At 56.5% G+C, this 16,238-nt stretch overlaps 1 protein-coding gene across 2 annotated transcripts; it reads left to right on the top strand.

Moving 5' to 3' along the window:
* The first annotated feature begins 409 nt into the window (after positions 1 to 409).
* On the top strand, positions 410 to 15,950 carry URM1 (ubiquitin related modifier 1). Of its 2 annotated transcripts, XM_032307142.1 has the most exons (6): positions 410 to 516; positions 4,671 to 4,741; positions 12,709 to 12,790; positions 13,558 to 13,672; positions 14,091 to 14,139; positions 14,473 to 15,950. In XM_032307142.1, exons 1-5 carry the CDS (start codon positions 449 to 451, stop codon positions 14,115 to 14,117), a joined length of 363 nt encoding a protein of 120 aa, XP_032163033.1. In that variant the 5' UTR covers positions 410 to 448; the 3' UTR covers positions 14,118 to 14,139; positions 14,473 to 15,950. The 2 variants fall into 2 exon arrangements, with proteins under 2 accessions (XP_032163033.1, XP_032163034.1); XM_032307143.1 differs by lacking the exon at positions 13,558 to 13,672.
* The last annotated feature ends 288 nt before the right edge of the window (positions 15,951 to 16,238 follow it).

The following is a 16,238-nucleotide window of genomic DNA, read 5'->3' as shown; positions in this document are numbered from 1 at the left end:
AGGACCGGCAAGAAATATCTATTGAGTGAGTAAAACCCAAATCGATAACCAAAGGGGCGGATGGACAGCGACTCAATAGCTCAGGAGAGATTGCTGGGCTGGAAATCAAGATTTGCAGTCGCTTGTAATTCAAGTCAAGACGAATGGATGTGCTCCCCAAGCGCTGTGCGGACCTAAGAGAGATTTGTAACGTGGCTCACAGGTTCTGTGCGAAGATGCCCGGGCTCCCGCCACGTTGTGGCTCGCACAAGCCGCCGTCCCCCCAGCCCGCTGAAACCCTCACTAAAAAGCAGAAGGAGACCAAGACAAGAGCCTCCAGCAGCGCCGGGACCTACCCGGCTCGGGTCCTTGCTCCCGGCCTTCCTCCAATAGCTGCGGAGGATGGCTCCCTGGGTGCCGCCTCTTCCGTCCACAGCGACCGGAAGTGGGGCGGGAGCGCCGGAAGTTGATGGGAATTTCCTGTGAGCTCGGCTTCCTCAACATGGCAGCGCCCTTGTCAGTGGAGGTGGAGTTCGGGTGAGTCGCAGAACTGGGGCGCCGTGGGGATGGATTGAAGTCGTCGGGCCGGAACTCCCCTCCCTCTGCTTTGGGCCCCGTCACGACCGAATCGCTGAGGCTCCCGGCGCCTTCCCAGAGCTACGCCACCCGCCTCGGAGAGTCTGAGAGGCTCGGTCTCCCTTGGCGACGGGGCCGTATGTCCGGGAATAGAGGCGCAAGCCCAGGCGTGGAGGTGCCCTTTGGGCACTCCTCAGTGCCCTGTGCCTTGCCGGACCCACTAAGCGTGACGGTTAGCTGGCGGCCTCCTTACCTTCCTTGATAATCCCGTTTTGGACCAGGCCCGTGTGTCTGGCATCTGAGCTCCTAGAACCGAGAAGGATCACCCTTCACCCCCAGATTTCTTCCCCTGGACAGCAGTTTCTTGCACGGTTACTAGAACCTGTTTCTCTTGGGATATGTAGCCAAAACGGGACTCCTTCTCTTTTTCAAGATTTGGGAGTGTTAAACAGACCTGAAGCCCTTTCAGGATCTTCAGGATAAACTTGCTGATAGCCTTCTGCAGATCTTGAGTCAGGTGGAAATATGGGGATAAATAAAGAGCACAGTGGAGGAGGCTAAGCTGACAGTTACAGCATGCGTGAGATGAGAGGAGTGGGATTGGGGCACACACACCAGCAGCTGAGGAAACCCAGATCAGGGAGAAAGTCTCCTCAAGCCAATATTCTGTCCTTTACAGACAGATTTGTCGTGTAATTTCAGAGCTGAGAAAGACCACAGAGCTTAGAGTGAATGGCAAAGAAACTGAGACCCAATAGATGGGTGGTAGAATTAGGGTCACATGGGAAAAGCCAGGACTAGATGTGTGTGTGCACGTGTGTGTGAAGATAAACAAGCCAAGGCTTATATGAAAGGGGAAGTCTGAAACGGGAATCTAAAACCTCTACCCGTAAATGCCTTTCCTTCCATTGGGTGCCCGCAGTTTCTTTCATGTTTTCCCTTCATTGGATAGTCCATTCAGCAGCTATTTATTGAGTGCCTATCATGTGCCAGGCAGTGAGCCAGGCACTGAGGATACAAAGATAAATAGAACTCTGTCCATGTCCTCCAGTGTTCAGTGTTTCTGTCCGTTAGAATAAGGGAGTAGTCTCATGAATGTTAACTGCGTTTTAATTGACAATATTGTCTGGCCCCATGGGTCCAGTGAGAACGATACTGGTCTGGCCTCCGGTCTATTTCGCTTCACTGACCCTTGGCTCAGCTATACACCCCACCCTACTCCAGGCCTCATAGCTTGGATGTTCTAGGAGGATCCCTGCTGTTCTGACCTCTCCTGAAAAGGGAGAAGCTGCAGGCTGCCAGTGTTAAGGTTTATCTGGAGTGCACTTACCTTTCATTCTTACTGAGTCAGACATGGTATTTGTTCATCAGGAATGTGTCTGCCAGGTACTGTGCTGGCAGCAGTGGTCAGTCCTACTGTGAGGAAGTTATGGCCCCCGCCTTCCAGAGCTTACGGACTAACTTAATTACCTCTTTTTTTAGCCTAAATATCTCTAGCTTCAGCCTCCCTCACCCCTAAGAGCAAGAGTGAGCCCCGCAACTTTCCTACCCTGTCTCCCCATCTCCTAACACCTCCTGTCACTGACACAGCATCCCAGGAGAATGGCACTTTCTCAGGAAGCAGGACGGTCTAAGATGTATGCCAGACCCAGTTTCCTTCTCTCTTTGTCCCAGTGCATGTTTCTCCCTTAGCTTCTCTTTCATTATCTACATTTCTTAGTGGATTTCCTTCACCCGTCACTGTGAACCTGAGCAGATTTGCAAAGAAACTGCCTTGCCCATCATCCTCTCCCTTCTGTCTCTTGAGGGCCACTCTGGTCCTTGAAGAGTCTAATTAGGATTTTGCCTCTTTCCCCTGAGCAGATGTGGTTCTGTCAGTCCCACCAGCTTTGACAGACTCTCTAGAAGACCTCTCACACCTTTCACTCTCTTGTCAGGAACCAGTTCTGCCATCCTATGTTGTGCTTCCTGAACTGTCCTGAGCAGCATATCTTCTCCTATCACACAAGATTCAAAGTATGCAGTGGAGATGTGTTGTGTGTCCCTGCAGTCCAGATGTGAGATTATCATCCCTTTTCCTTCTTCCTGAGACTGGTCGGTGTTGGCAAAGGGAGGAAGGGCCATCGAGGCCAGAGAAGAAGAAGAAATGGGCATTTTCATTTATTCGGCAAATATTTCTTGAGTGCCTACTGTGTGTCAGACCCTGTTTTAGGCAGAGCTTATAGTCTAGCAGGTAGAAGGGAAATTAAACAAAACAAAAAATACATGAGATGAGCTGATGGAGATAAGCTAGAAACAGTGAGGGCAGTTTGGGGATCATCTGTACCAGCCACTAGTACCAGCAAACACTCCCATCAGGAATTAGGGGGAGAGGGAAGATGAAGTAGCTTCAGATGTAACTCCCTAGCTGAGTTTGAACAGCAGACCCTGGAGGACATCAGAATGTCTGGCTTTGGTTCTCTTCTGTGACCAAAACAGTCCCCTTGCCCACCTTCCTGAATCTCTCCAGAGGCTGGGTGTTCACCTTCCTCCCCTCCAGATGCACTGGCAGTAGAAATGCCAACCCCTCCCTTGGGGGCCCAGTGAACCCAGTGGTGACAGGTCACTCTGAGCGAGACTGCTTCTTCCATTCTCCGCTTGCAAAGGAAAAACAGCGTTGGCCTCTGAGCCTGGTACCACCAGGTTTGGCCACTCTTGGTTGTTTGCCTTGGTCCCAGTGCCTCCAGTTCCCACCCCTCTTCTCTGACCCCCAACTCCTAAGCCCCTTGCCTGTCACCCTCCCCCACCCCAGCTGCTGCATGTGCCAGCCCCCACCCAGGAGAGAACGAGGCTCTTGGAAGGGGATAAATGGAGGCTCTGTGCAGGCCTGCAGCTGAAATGGCCCTGCGCGCGGCCACAGATGGGCCTCCTCTCCCCCTCCACATTTCTGCGTCAACAAAGCGTGACCTTGTTTAGATGACAGTCGCCCCATGTTTCCCCCATGACAATGCTTGCCTTGCCTTTGCCTCCCAGTGGACTGTCTCAGGACATCTCTGTTCTCTGAAATTGGGAAAGGGTGGCGGGGTGGGAAGCGTCACATCCATCACAAGTCTGTTAAGGCCTTCTCAGTTAAGATCCACGTGAAGTCTGAGATGGGAATCAGGAGACCCAGAGGAAGACGCACTATGGGGCATTGAAAGAGCCCTGGTGTCCTCATCGTAAGCCGCAGCTTCTGGACTTGGCTCAGGTCATCTCTGTGTCCCAGCTTCCCCTTGGCCGGGTCCTGGCATACGGAAGTGAACCAAGATCTGCCTTCAAGAGGCTTTCTGACCTTTGCGGAGTCTGGTTTTCTTTCTGCCAAAGTTGCTGGGGCTGAGCAGAAATCAGTTGGAATTTAGATCTTACTTCAGCCACTGCTTGTATGACTTTGGACAAGGCCGTTAACGTCTCCGGGCCTCGGTCTGCTTCTCCATTGGATGGAACTGATAATGTTTGCCTCCCTTCCTCCTTACCTGGGATGCTCTGCGGATGAAATGAGACGGACAGAGTTCTAGTAAATGGCAAAGTCATTGCTCAGCCCTGTGGAGTCTCAGCCTGCAGCACTGTGGTGTGCCCACCCGGCCAGCAGTGAGTGGCACAAGCAGAGACATTTCAGACCCACCCCTGGCCAACGGAAACCCTTCAACACACAGGGTCTCCATCATGTCTGATGCTGGTTCCTCAACATTTGTGTAGATAGAAAGAGATTGAGGCTTGGGAACACAAAGTCACGTGCCCGGGGTCTGGGCATCAGGTAGAGGTGGCGCGTGGTCTCCATCTCAGGGCAAGGGCTCCAAAGCTTGTGCCCACACCCATATACTGAGCTGCCTCTTGAGAAAGCAGAGGAGTCATAATGAGACTCTGCAAACTTGGGTGCCTGATCATCGGTAGAAATTATTTACATCCCACTTGTCCACATCAGGAAGTCACGTGTGCGAATCAGTCACATCGTTGTACTTGTACTCGAGCTGTCCCTGGGCCTTGGTCTGTGCATCTCTTGGGCTTCTCATGTCAGCCCCCTCCCTCCTCAGTTCTCAGTCTCGGCTGGGTTTTTGCAGGAGCTCACCTGGCTGTCTTTCTCTGGCCCTCCTTTGCAGAGGCGGCGCGGAGCTCCTTTTTGATGGCGTAAAGAAACATCAGGTCACCTTACCTGGACAGGAGGAACCCTGTGAGTATGCACTTCCCGAGCCCCTCTCTGGGGGCCACTGAGCAGGTCCTGTGCCAGAGGGAACGGGTAGGCTCTCCCTGGCCAATGGGAGGAGAGTAAGGAAGAGATAGCACCAGAGTGCCCTTCTCCCGTGCTCTCTGGGATGAGCCCGCTTTGCAGGAGGGACATAGCGTAGCTTAGTCCTTATAGATGCAGGTTCTTTATTCAGACAGACTGGAGTCTGGATCTCCTTAAAACCTCAGGCCCGGCGGAGCCTCACCTCTCTGAGCGTTAGTGTCTTTACATACGCGGTAGGGACGGAAGTCCTTACGCGCTAAAAGCTATAGCATGCGTCTCCGTTGTTATTCGATGGCAAGCAGAGTGGTGTCCTCGTGAAGGGAGTCCCCTTGAGCAAGGATGGAACAGTGTGGATGGGCTCACATGGTGAGAGGATTTAGATGAGGCGGAAAGGATCCAGCGGAGAGGATAGGGACATCAACTAAGGGACACAGTGGGGTTTTCTCATTTGTCCGTCCGACACTCGTTCATCTTCCTTCCGCAAGTATGTTCTGAGCACCTCCTGTGTGACAGACCACGAGCCAGGCACCGGGGAGACAAGCGGATATGAGCCAGTGTCTGCCTTCACGCTGGGGGGTGGGGTTCGAAGAGGTAACCTGCAGGCGTCCAGCTGGGTCCATGTCCCTGTAGCCCAGAGGCAGGAGCCTGGGCATCGCAACCCCAGAGGTGCTCGGCAGCCCTGGCAGTGGGTCCTCACAGGAACAGGACGCTTAGGAATGGGAGCCCATCTCCGCCTCGGGCTGAGATGCTTCTGGCGGCGGGGGAGGGAAAATCAGTCCTATGAGGAGGCAGGGGACTGGGGTTCATGGAAATGGGCAGATGAGAAATGGTCGTGAGGTCTGACAGGGTTCTTCTGGAGGTGGACACACATCTGCTGGGAACCAAACAGTTGCCCAAATTCACTGGCTGCCAAGGCTGTCTGTGACCCTCCCTTGGGTTGGGGAGCAGGGGCAAAGTGGTGGGGAGGGGGTGTCTGTGTGCCACATTCCGAGCCTGGGGGACATTGACCAAAGCACAGGACGCTGCTGTCCTTGACCTGGAAGTGGGCGCGAGCTGGGGTGAAATGTCAGGACTGAGGGACAGTGTGCATCCCCTCTGGGGGAAGACCCGGGAAGATATTTCTTCGTTACACAGACAGCCACACACAGCCTGGGGAGGGCACGAGGGGCTCTCAGAAGAAGCCTCTCAGAGATCCAGCCGTAAAGACCTGGCTGGGAAGTTAGCGAAGCCTCAGGAGTTAGGATTCATTTCCCCTGCGTTCGCGTGGCGCAGTCGTCCCCAGGCTTAGTGACTCCGGCTGCTGTCATTCGTCCAGTGGCTGAACGGCCGCCGTGGGCCAGAGCTGGAAAAAGTGCTCACTCCGAGGCTGTGGTTGCCAGATCTTGTTCTGGTGCCTTTTTGTATCAGGCACAGTGCTAGCTGCTGGGCACACGGTGGTGAGCAAAACACCCGTGGTTCTTGCCCTGCAAGGAATGTAGCAGAAGTGGAGGCAGGCTGCAAACCAGGAGACACCGCATGTGGTGGGCATTGGCGTGAGGAAAGCAGACAGGTGTTTCAAAGGAGAACACGTGGTGAGGGAAGGCCTTGAAGGCGGTGACTTTGAGGTGAAGGCCCGAAGGGTAGAAAGCAGCCAGCCTGATAACTTGGGAGGGAGAGCAGAGGTGCAGGGGGCCCATTCCAGGCAGAGGGGGTGGCTCTTGTGAGGGCCTCCAGGTCAGCGGCCTCAGGGTGGCCTTCAGTCCGGGAACCGAAGAAGGGCCCAGTGTGATGAGGACCGCGGGCTGTTGGGCATGGCAGGCACAGCCCTAGTTGCTTATGCAGGTAGTTGTCACAGATTCTTAGATGGTGGCCGCCATTAGTGTTCCCATTTAAAAAAACTGGAAACCCCAATTCAGAGGTGTCAAGGGTCATCTTAGTCCACACCATGCAGTTATTTAAACGGCTGAGCTGGGATTTAGAACCCGATTTCAGGGTCTCCGAAGTCCTCGCACGGTGCCACGAGCTCCCTGAGTCCCATGACGTCTCACGCCTGCCGTGTACTTTCTGGTTTCTGCACTTTTCATTCGCTCGCTCGCTCGCTCGTTCGTTCGTGCGTTCAACAGCTACTTACTTTAATTTTTGTAATGACCCCAGTAGCTATTATATATGATCAAGGAAACCAGACCTCAGAGAGAGAGACCTGTCCAGAGTTATCTGAGTAGGGAGGCAGGGCTGAGACCCAGGTGGCTGACCTCTCCTCCTCCTTCACTGCTTAGCGGGTAGCTGGGGCCTCCCTCCCACCTCTGGGGTGGCAGAGAAGCAGGCATGGGAGAGAAGCTGAAATGGCCCCTTGACTTAGTCTCTGGGCCCTTGGCTGTGGGTTTCCATCCCTGGTCCCGTGTTTGCCCTGCTGTGCCCAGAGGCGTAGGTCACAGCGCAGCCGCAGAGCCGGCTGGCAGCTGCCAGGCATCACCCTGGCACACAGGAGCCCAGCGGGTGCCGCCGGCAGAGTCTCACTCTTCCCCCCGGCCCGTGCCCAGCTCTGTCGCCTGGCAGCCTTCCCAGCCCAGGGGCTGCCACTTGGCCAAGCAGGTCTTGGAGACTCCGGCAGAGAAAATAGCAACCATAAGATTATGGATTGAGACAAGTCTCACAAACAAGGGGACTCCAGGGCCCTGGGTCCCGGGCCAGGGGAGAGCTTCTAACCCAGCCAACTTAGGAAAAGAGGATGGGCAAGACCGAAGGGGGCGAGCCTGCCCGAGGAGCTCTGGCAGTACATGTTTGCAGATCCCTTACTTCTGTGGGTCTCTTTTTTCCCATCTGTGAAACGGGCCGTCGGGCCAGAGTTAGTCTTTTTTGAGCTGGTTACCCGTTGCACAGCCACAGTTCAGAAAAGTTGTTTCCAGATCTGAGCACACAGTTCTGGACATGAGGATGTGTCGTTGGTGAGAAGTGTGCTTATCGAGGGGGACGTCCTGACAGCCATCTCTGAGGAACAGGCCATCTCCTTGATTGGCAGGGGTTGGTCGGTGCCATCAGTTTCGGACATTGTGGCCACTGGGGGCCGGTTTTTAGGCATCAAGGTCTCTTCAGTGCAAGGCTCCCAGCCTGTGATGGGTCAGTGGCCTGGAGCAAACCCAAAACAGCAGGGGAGACAGACTGTCCCTGTATGGGCCTTACCTGCCCTGGTCCCCAGGAGGAGACACCAGGCCTCACCTTTCCCTGCCCTTCTCCCTCTGCCCTGCCTTTGTATTGCAGGGTGGCTGGCCTGGGAGCTGGAGCTCCCGGCGCTTTAAACTGCTTAGCATGCATTTCACAGCCTCTCTGGGGCCAGCTGTTCCTTTCTCTGCTCTGGGGCCTGTTTGCCGATCCCTCCCCCCCCCCCCTTCTCTCCCCCAACCCCTCCCAGTCCCTGTGCAAAATTGCTTTTGAAAAGATCCACTTTCTGCTTAATTAAACAATGAGGAGCGTCCCCTGCACATCTGTAAACCTCCTTCTGAGGCCAGTTTAGCCCACAAACTGCTCCATTCTTAGCCCCATTCACTTGTAAATGGACCCTCTGATGTTCCCTCTACCCTCTCCTCCTCTACGCCCCCATCCCTGCTCTTTCTTCTCCCTTTTCAGCTAAGGCCTGGGGTGGGCTCCCAGAAGAGCCTGGAGCCTGGTGGACTTGGTGGGAACTGGAGCAGTTTAACCTTATGGAGGAGAAGACTTAGGGGAACCAGCTCTCCCAGATCTGAGTGGCGTGGGGAAGAGGGGCCGCTTTTGTTGGCGTGGTTGCCATGGACCAGCAAGGCTCCTTGCGGGGAGTGTCAGGAAGACAGATTTCTGGTTAGGAGAAAAGCTCTCCCTGGAGGTCGTCCAAGAGAGGCTGGATGTGGGTCTCTTGCAGTTGGGGTTCAATAATAGATAAGACCTTTTCAGCCTTAGAAGCTAGGATGGACACCGGTGGAGGAGCCCTGCCACAGTGGAGGGTCAGTATCCCCAGACAAGGACAGTCTACTGGAGCGGGCAGTCCTGGCAGGAGCTTCTGTAGGTGCTTCCTAAGAGTGATGTGCATGGTGCCCCTTTGCCGGCAGCTGTCAGCCAAGAGGGTAAGGAGCCTTGAGTCACTGTGGCCAAATGGACATTGTCATGTGTGTTGGACACTCCACGGGGCCTGCTGCTGCCTTGTGCCTGAACCAGCAATGTTTTGAGGTTTGGGTTGCTGTCCCCATTAGTCAGAGGCTGACCCTGAGACTGAAAGGCGGGGTGACTTACTGCCCAGGGCATCTGGCAACAAGCAGCTCAGGGTCTCCTGGCTCCAGAAGCCCAGGCCTTGGCCACCCTGTCGCAGAGCAGCGGCTGAGTGCTCGGGCCAGGCTTCCTCACCAGAGACCTCATATTGGGTGCTCATCTGGCGCTTGTGTTCTGGGTCCCCCTCAGCCTCAGAATGGGATTCCTTCCGTCTGGGTTGTCAGGGAGCATGTTAGGGCTCTGAACATCCAAAACGGAGGGAAGGGGCCACCTGGCTGGCTCAGTCAGCAAAACATCAGAGTCTTGATCTTGATCTTGGGGTCGTGAGTTCAAGTCCCACGTTGGATATAGAGGTTACTTGAAAAAAATAAATCAATAAAATGATTTTTATAAATAATTAAATAAAATGGAGGGAAGGCCAGTGTCTGGGGCCCCCTCACCATTCCTAATCCCCCCATTCGTTCATCGCCTTTCCTGCTTCTGATGGCAAGGTCATGGGTCCCCTGGAAAGCCCCAGCCAGTCCCAGAGCTAGCCGATGAGTGAACCCCACCTGCCAGGCTGTCCAGACAGAATCCGCAGGGGGCCAGGGGCCTGCGCAGAGCCTGCAGAAGCTCAGGACATTGGGAGGGGGCAAAGGGTACAGGTTTCTCCTGTGGATCACAGAACGATTACAGCATGGAGGTGCCGGAGCCCCATGTGGGTCGTCTTACGTGGTCCTCACGATACCCCTGTTTGTGGCATACTTCCCCTTCCCACTTCCCAGGGAAGGAAGCTGAGGCTCAGAGAACCCCGTGGCCAAGGAAGGGTTCAGCAGAGTCAGGGACTGGTGGCTCTGGGGGATCTCTCGTGCACAGGAAGTAATAGCTCAAACCCAGAACCAGAACTGTCTGGGTTCTCAACCTCTCCTCCCCGCTCTGCAGTCGTCCACGTGTCAGCAGACATCACGGGCGGGTTCTTTACGTGAGACTCGGTGCTGTGTGCTGGGGGCCAGTGCCGGGGGCCAGTGCCGGGTCCTCGGGACACACTCCAGTTCATAACGGTCATGCGTGCATTTGAGCTGGATCTTGATACTGCGTGTCACCAGAGAAACACGGGGCACATTTGGGGTTCACGAGGAAGGAGAGGCCTCTTGCAGAGCAGACCTATCTCAAGGCCCCTGCACGCCTTGCATGGTCCAGCCCCTGGCGACTGCTCTGGCCTCCTCTCGTGCTGATCTTCTTGTCTTCTCCATTCTGTTACCTTGAACCTGCCGATCCCATCTTGCCTCAGATCTTTACGTGTGTTCCTTCTTCTGCCCAGGGTGCTTCTCCCTGCCGCTCTACTCATCCTTCAGGCCTCAGCATCAACCCCAACATCTCAGAATAGTTTTCCTGCCCCTGCACTAAGGAGATGGCCTTTATGGCAACTAATTCAATCAGTGGTGGCCGTCTCCCCTGCTAGCCTGTTAACTCCCTGAGGGTGGGCTCTACGTCTCCCGTCTTCTAGCACCTGGCACATAGTAGTTGCTCAATAAATATTTGTCTTGTGAACGCCTGCATGGGATCCCAGGAGAGAAGCCACCCTCAGTGGAAGTGGGAAGGCAGGAGGACCTAGAGGGGGAAGGTGAACGGGAGACCCCCCAGAGCCACCAGTCCCCGACTCTGCTGAACCCTTCCTCCTCCCCTGGGCGCCTTTGGAAGCCGACCATCTGGCTTGGAAGCTATTTGCATATTGTCTGGGCCTCAGCAAGCCTAGCAAGATGTCCCTGGGGGTGTGTTTCAGGCCAGGCCGAGTAGCCCTTGCAAGGCCTCCCTGCGAAGGGAGCAGCGGTAAGAGTTCGAGCTCTCCCCACCCCCAGATCCAGGCATGGGGGAACAATACGGCGACCTCACCATGGAAACAGGCTATCAAGAATGTGGGCAGGCCTGGGGGGCACAGAGGAGGGAGGGAGTGACCTCAGCAAAGAGGAGCATCATGATAAATGAGCCTATACCGACAGCAGACTCACCCCCCAGTCCACCCCTCTGGGACTCCATGATGGTGCCATCTCTCGGATGACCCCAACATGACCACTAGCCCTCCCCCCCCTTCCCCCAGCCTGCCCAGAGTGGAGCAGAAGCCCCCTCCTTTTGGAAGGAGACCGGGCCCTTAACCCAACTGGGTCCTGATTCTGTACAGGCCAGCCGGGGCCGTGGAGGTGCAGCTGGTGGCCCTGGGGCCAGGCACTGCCCAGCGCCTCTCGGCTCCTCCACACACACAGGCACAACCCCGCCTGCCGCGGTTGGCTGATGGATGTGTCAGACCCCGGCGGCCGTATCGAGCGGCCACAAGATGTATGGGCTGGCGGCCCACCAGACAGTGCCAAGATGGAGGCTGAGGGGGAGCCTCTGAAACCAGGCCTCGGCGGGGAACCCAGCCAGGAGTCCGAATGGACTGCAGCTAGTTGGAGGCGACACTCTGCACCCGCTGCCCACTCCAGGGACCATGAGGACTCCAATCTGCTTTGTTTAAAAGCAGGAATTACAACCGAAAGGCTGCAGTCTCAGATCTTGGACACTCTACCCATGGCCCTGTGCTCCGCTGGTGGATGATCCGGGGAAGTTGGCACGGAGCAGAGTGAACAGGGCCATCCCGGGTGCAGCCTGCCGGCCTCCCAGGAGGGTGGCATGCAGGTCAGGGAGAATGGTCCAGAACTCTGGCCAAGGCCGGTTCTGTGGTGGAGACACACCACTGGGCCGAGACTGGGGCAGAGTGGAGCTTCTCGGCCAAGCAGCCTTTCCCGCAGCGGCAGGTTGGGGCTGTCGCTCTGTGCAGAGAAACCAAGACGCTGCCTGGGCCCATCTCCAGCTTCACCCCTGAGCTCTGCTCATGTGTGGGTCCAGGACAGCAGACCCCTCTGGGAGACTAAGTCAGGATGGAGGTGGCTGGGCCTTCAGCCCTCAAGTGGTCTCGGGGAGAGAAGGACCTCCTGCGGCCTCAGGGACATCTGTTGGAGGACTGGGTGCTCGAGAGCCGTGGGCCTTGAGGAGTTTGTGGAGGCACCTGTCAGTGTGCTGGGGTCTGGGACCCTGTTCCTAGGAGAGGAGAGGTGATCAGGGCACAGGTGGCTCAGAACCTCCATGCGGTGTGCCTAGAGCTCAGTGGCTGTCCTGGAACCCCTGACGGGCTGGTCTCAGTGTCCAAGCTGAACCTCGTGCCTCTTTCAGGGTGGCCGTCCCCGGCCTGGGGGGAGCTCTGTGAAGCTGGGGGTAGCAGGACAGTGATTTGTCAGCGGCTCTGGCTGGTGAAGGATCCTTCTGTCCTTCTGCCAGAGGAAATTAACTGATGTTATCGGCTCAGCAATTGTTTTTCTTCCCTCACAAAGGGAAATCTATGCAGACCCCCTGAGAGCAAAGCTGAGTCCTCCCCATCTGGGACTGGCTGGAGAGAGAAGGTGGAGGGGTCCTTCAGGCTCTTCAGGAGCCCGTCTGTCAGGAGGGCCTGTCGCCTCTTTCAGCCCTGAGCAGCACCACTTTCTCTGAAGGCCTCTCTGGCAGGATGCTGGTCCCCCGACCCCCTGCCTCACTCTGGGAATCTGCAAGTCCAGGGCCATGAGAGCCTGGTCTCAAGGCGGCCCCTTACGCCCCATGTGCCCTTCCTTCTGATCCAGGCAAGGCTCTGGGGGCCGGGAGTCGTTGGGCTTTGACACGAGTTCGTTCTGTGCCTTCATCTCTAGGGGTCATCCGGGACCTCCTTGTCTGGATCAAGAAGAATTTGCTAAAAGAGCGGCCCGAGTTGTTCGTCCAGGGAGACAGCGTGTGAGTCCCTTCCTTCCCTGCGGGCGGGGGGCGCGGGGGGGGGTAGGTTTGAGCCCCTATCCTTGGGTTCACCCACAGCCTTCTCGGGGTCCTGTTCTCCCCATTATCCTCCCTCCATCTCGGGGCCTCAGCTCCTCTCTCCATACAGGAAGGCCTGAGAAAAAGATGCCGTCCACAGTCCCTTGCATCCCTTGACAGTCCGGGGCTCTGGTTGTCCCATAGAACTTCCTGTGATGCTGGAAATGCTGTGTATTCTGTGCTGTTCCGCGTAGTAGCTGCTAAGCACATGAGTCTGTGGAGCCCTAGAAATGCAAATAGGGCCTCAGATACCGTACAGGAGAGCACAGGTCTGAAATTCCAGGGAATCACTGCACATGTGCACACACGCAGGTGCACACACACACGTGCACTGGGGTGAGCACACCCCTATCCCTAGCCGAGAGCTTCTTGACCTGTCCCAGACCTAGCCCAACCTCCTGGGAAAAAAGGCACACTCCCTGTGCCAGGAAGTCATTCTGCTTCTGCAAGAAGGCAGCCTAATGTGTAAGAGAGGTGGGCAAGGCACTAGTGGGTCCCAGTCATAATCCCCTTGAGGCAGAGGTCACCAGCTGGGGCTAAGGCTGCCATTCAAGCCCTGGCTCAGGTCATGGTCCGGCCGTCATGGAGGTCACCCCCCGCCGCCAAGGACAGTAGTGCTCCCTGGGCTATTGCGAGCAGGGGCCAGGAGGGTACCTGTCCGGTTGTCAGCCTCCCCTGCCTTCCACCAGGACGGGCTGCTCTCAGGCTTGTGGGTGCTTGAGGCCCCGGGCAGCCTCCCTGATTCCAAGGAGCCAAGAGAGCCTCTGCTCCAGGACAGGCCTGTGGGAGGCCCCAGAGAGTGAGGTGAGACCCCTGGAAAAATATGCTGCCGCTAGTGGTTACCGGCATAGTGTCTAGCGGGCAGGCGCCTAACACGCATCGTCCCGGCTCATCCTGGCGCAGACCTGGGAAGATGGCTGTGTAACTTGTGCCATTTTCAGATGAGGAAACTGGTGCTCAGAGAATCAAAATGAGTTGTCTGTGGTCCAGGAGGTGGTGTTGGAATTCGTACCCATTTTCCAGATCATCCCAAAGGCTATGACTAGCCTGGTTTCCTTTAGATTCAGTGTCCCCTCCACTTCCTGGGTGCTTTTAAATTCGAACCTCAGGAGGACAAGGTCCCACCGCATTGTCCTCCAGCCCGAGGGTCTCAGCGTCTACCCCCTGCGGCCGACTACCTCCCGTCCTTCCCTCCCTGCTGCTCACACCCTCTTTCCCACAGGCGGCCAGGAATTCTGGTGCTGATTAACGATGCGGACTGGGAACTACTGGTCAGTACCTCAGGAGACGTCCCTCCCCTCACTGCTGCCCCAGGACAGTCTTGGGTCTTTCATCAGGCCTGGCGGGTACAGCTGACTAGCCCCCTGTCCCGCTTGGCTTCTAAACCGGAGCCACTGAACTGTCCTGCCCCAGGGAAGAAGGAGCAGGGAGCTGGGGGAGGTGATGCCCTCTCCTTCTTCCTGAAGATTTGCAGGTTAATGTGCAGGGCCCCCATTTTTCTGGTAGATTTTCTCCTCCTCTCCCAAAGTGGCCAGGCCCCCTCCTCCCCTCCCGCCAGCTGAGGAGAAGCCCCTAATGGTCTCCTCCTCTCTCTCCTGGGCCAGGGCGAGCTGGACTACCAGCTGCAGGACCAGGACAGCATCCTCTTCATATCCACGCTGCACGGCGGCTGAGGACCCCGCTCTGTGCCCAGGCTCCCGTGGGGTGGGGAGCAGAGCACAGTCAGACATCCCCTGGGGCCCCGCTTCCAGGTCTCCCTGTCCCCCTTGGCCGCCTTCTTCCCGGCTCCGTCCCCCGAGCTCCCTCCAGGCAGGGAAAAGAGGCCAGGTGCTAAAAATGAGCCTTTCTCAGGCACGTGAGTGGGGGCAGGCGGGCTCAGCCCTGCCTCCCCCACCAGCAGCCGAGGTGGGGGAGGGTACCCCTCTGGTTTGTTATAACAGGAGGGGGCTCCCTGGCCAGGTGACCCAGCTGCCGTCTACTCCTTGTGTCTCAGTCCAAACACTGAGTGACCCCTGACAAGGCACTCTACTCCCGGGCTCTGGTGTCTTCATGGGGAAGATGAATGGACCGGAATAGCTGATAGGAGGCCCCTCCCTTCTCCAAGATAGGAGGAGTCTCTGCCTCAGTTTCCCCATCTAGACAGCAGAGGGCTCTGGCTGTCCCCCACTGATATCATTATGGAACCCCAGCTGGGGTCCCCTATTCAGTGCTGACTCCCCCCTCCCAGCAGCTGCTCTCCCAACCACACCCCTCCTCCTGCTCCCCCATCCCCAGCCCTTGACCCTGGCTGGCCTCCCCCCCCCCCCACCGGCCCCACAGGCCACCAGATGGGCTCCTAAGACCCTCCCCCAGCAAAAGGCTGCCTGCAGCTCGTTCTGGAGAGGGAGAGCGAGGAGCAGGCAAAAGCTTGGATGGGCACATAGAGGCCTGAGGGGTCAGAGGGCCTCAGTTTCCTCCTCAACAGCAACTGAATATTTATAAGTATCTGAAAGCAGGCGTGATCCTTGATGGCACAAATGTAGGCTTGATCTCCTTTCCCACCTCCTGCAGGAAGCAGGATGGGGGCAGGCCGCACCTGGTAGGCAGGGTGGTTTGCCCCTCCTCCCTCCGTGCCTTCTGGAAGTCTTGGGGCCTCAGTGCCTGCAACAGCTGGCCTTGGGCAAATAAAAGACCAGGTTGTTTACTAGCTTTGCCTGGAGTTTCATCCTTAGAAACCAGTGGCACCCCAGAACCCCCCGGCCGTGGTCCATGGTCCAACTCTCTGCCCTCAGCTTAGGGCTTTCAGAGCTGCCCTTCACCCAAAAAGAGGGCAGGGGTTAAAACCCAGACTACACAGACGGTCTGGGAGAGAGTGGTCTGCTAGGGCCATCTGGAGAACGGGATGGCAGAGCCTGTCCGTGCTGACCAGTCTGGGCCCAGGACACTTCTCTACTTGTCCAAGACCAGGCTTTGTTCCACCAGCTGCAGCCTGCAGCCCCAGAAACGAGACTGGGGGTGTCCTATCAGACTGCTGAACCTCCCTTCCCATGATCTGGAGAAGAAGCTTCACTAGTGGGGGAAACCTCAAAAAAAAAAAAAAAAAGACATTAGCATCATCCCGCCCAAAACATTGCTTTTCATTAAATGTCAGTAATTTAAGGTGGAACCTCCCTCCTTCTGTGGAGGTAAAAGTGCCAGATGATTGCCTCTGCAGTGCCGGGGGTGGAGGGGATGTGTGCGCGCACCATTCTCAAGGCCTAGAGGACACCCGGCCCCTGGCTTCTGGGCTTCTCTTCAGCGGTCTGTGGGTAGAGAGCCTCTGGGTATGTGTAGGGAGGAGCCAGCCGTGTTGGGGTTATGGGTAGGAGCTGGTCTGAGTGCAAATTGAGGC

The sequence above is a fragment of the Mustela erminea genome, chromosome 12 (assembly GCF_009829155.1).
Source record: "Mustela erminea isolate mMusErm1 chromosome 12, mMusErm1.Pri, whole genome shotgun sequence".
NCBI classification, from domain to species: domain Eukaryota; kingdom Metazoa; phylum Chordata; class Mammalia; order Carnivora; family Mustelidae; genus Mustela; species Mustela erminea.
This window is presented reverse-complemented; position numbering and strand designations above follow the sequence as displayed.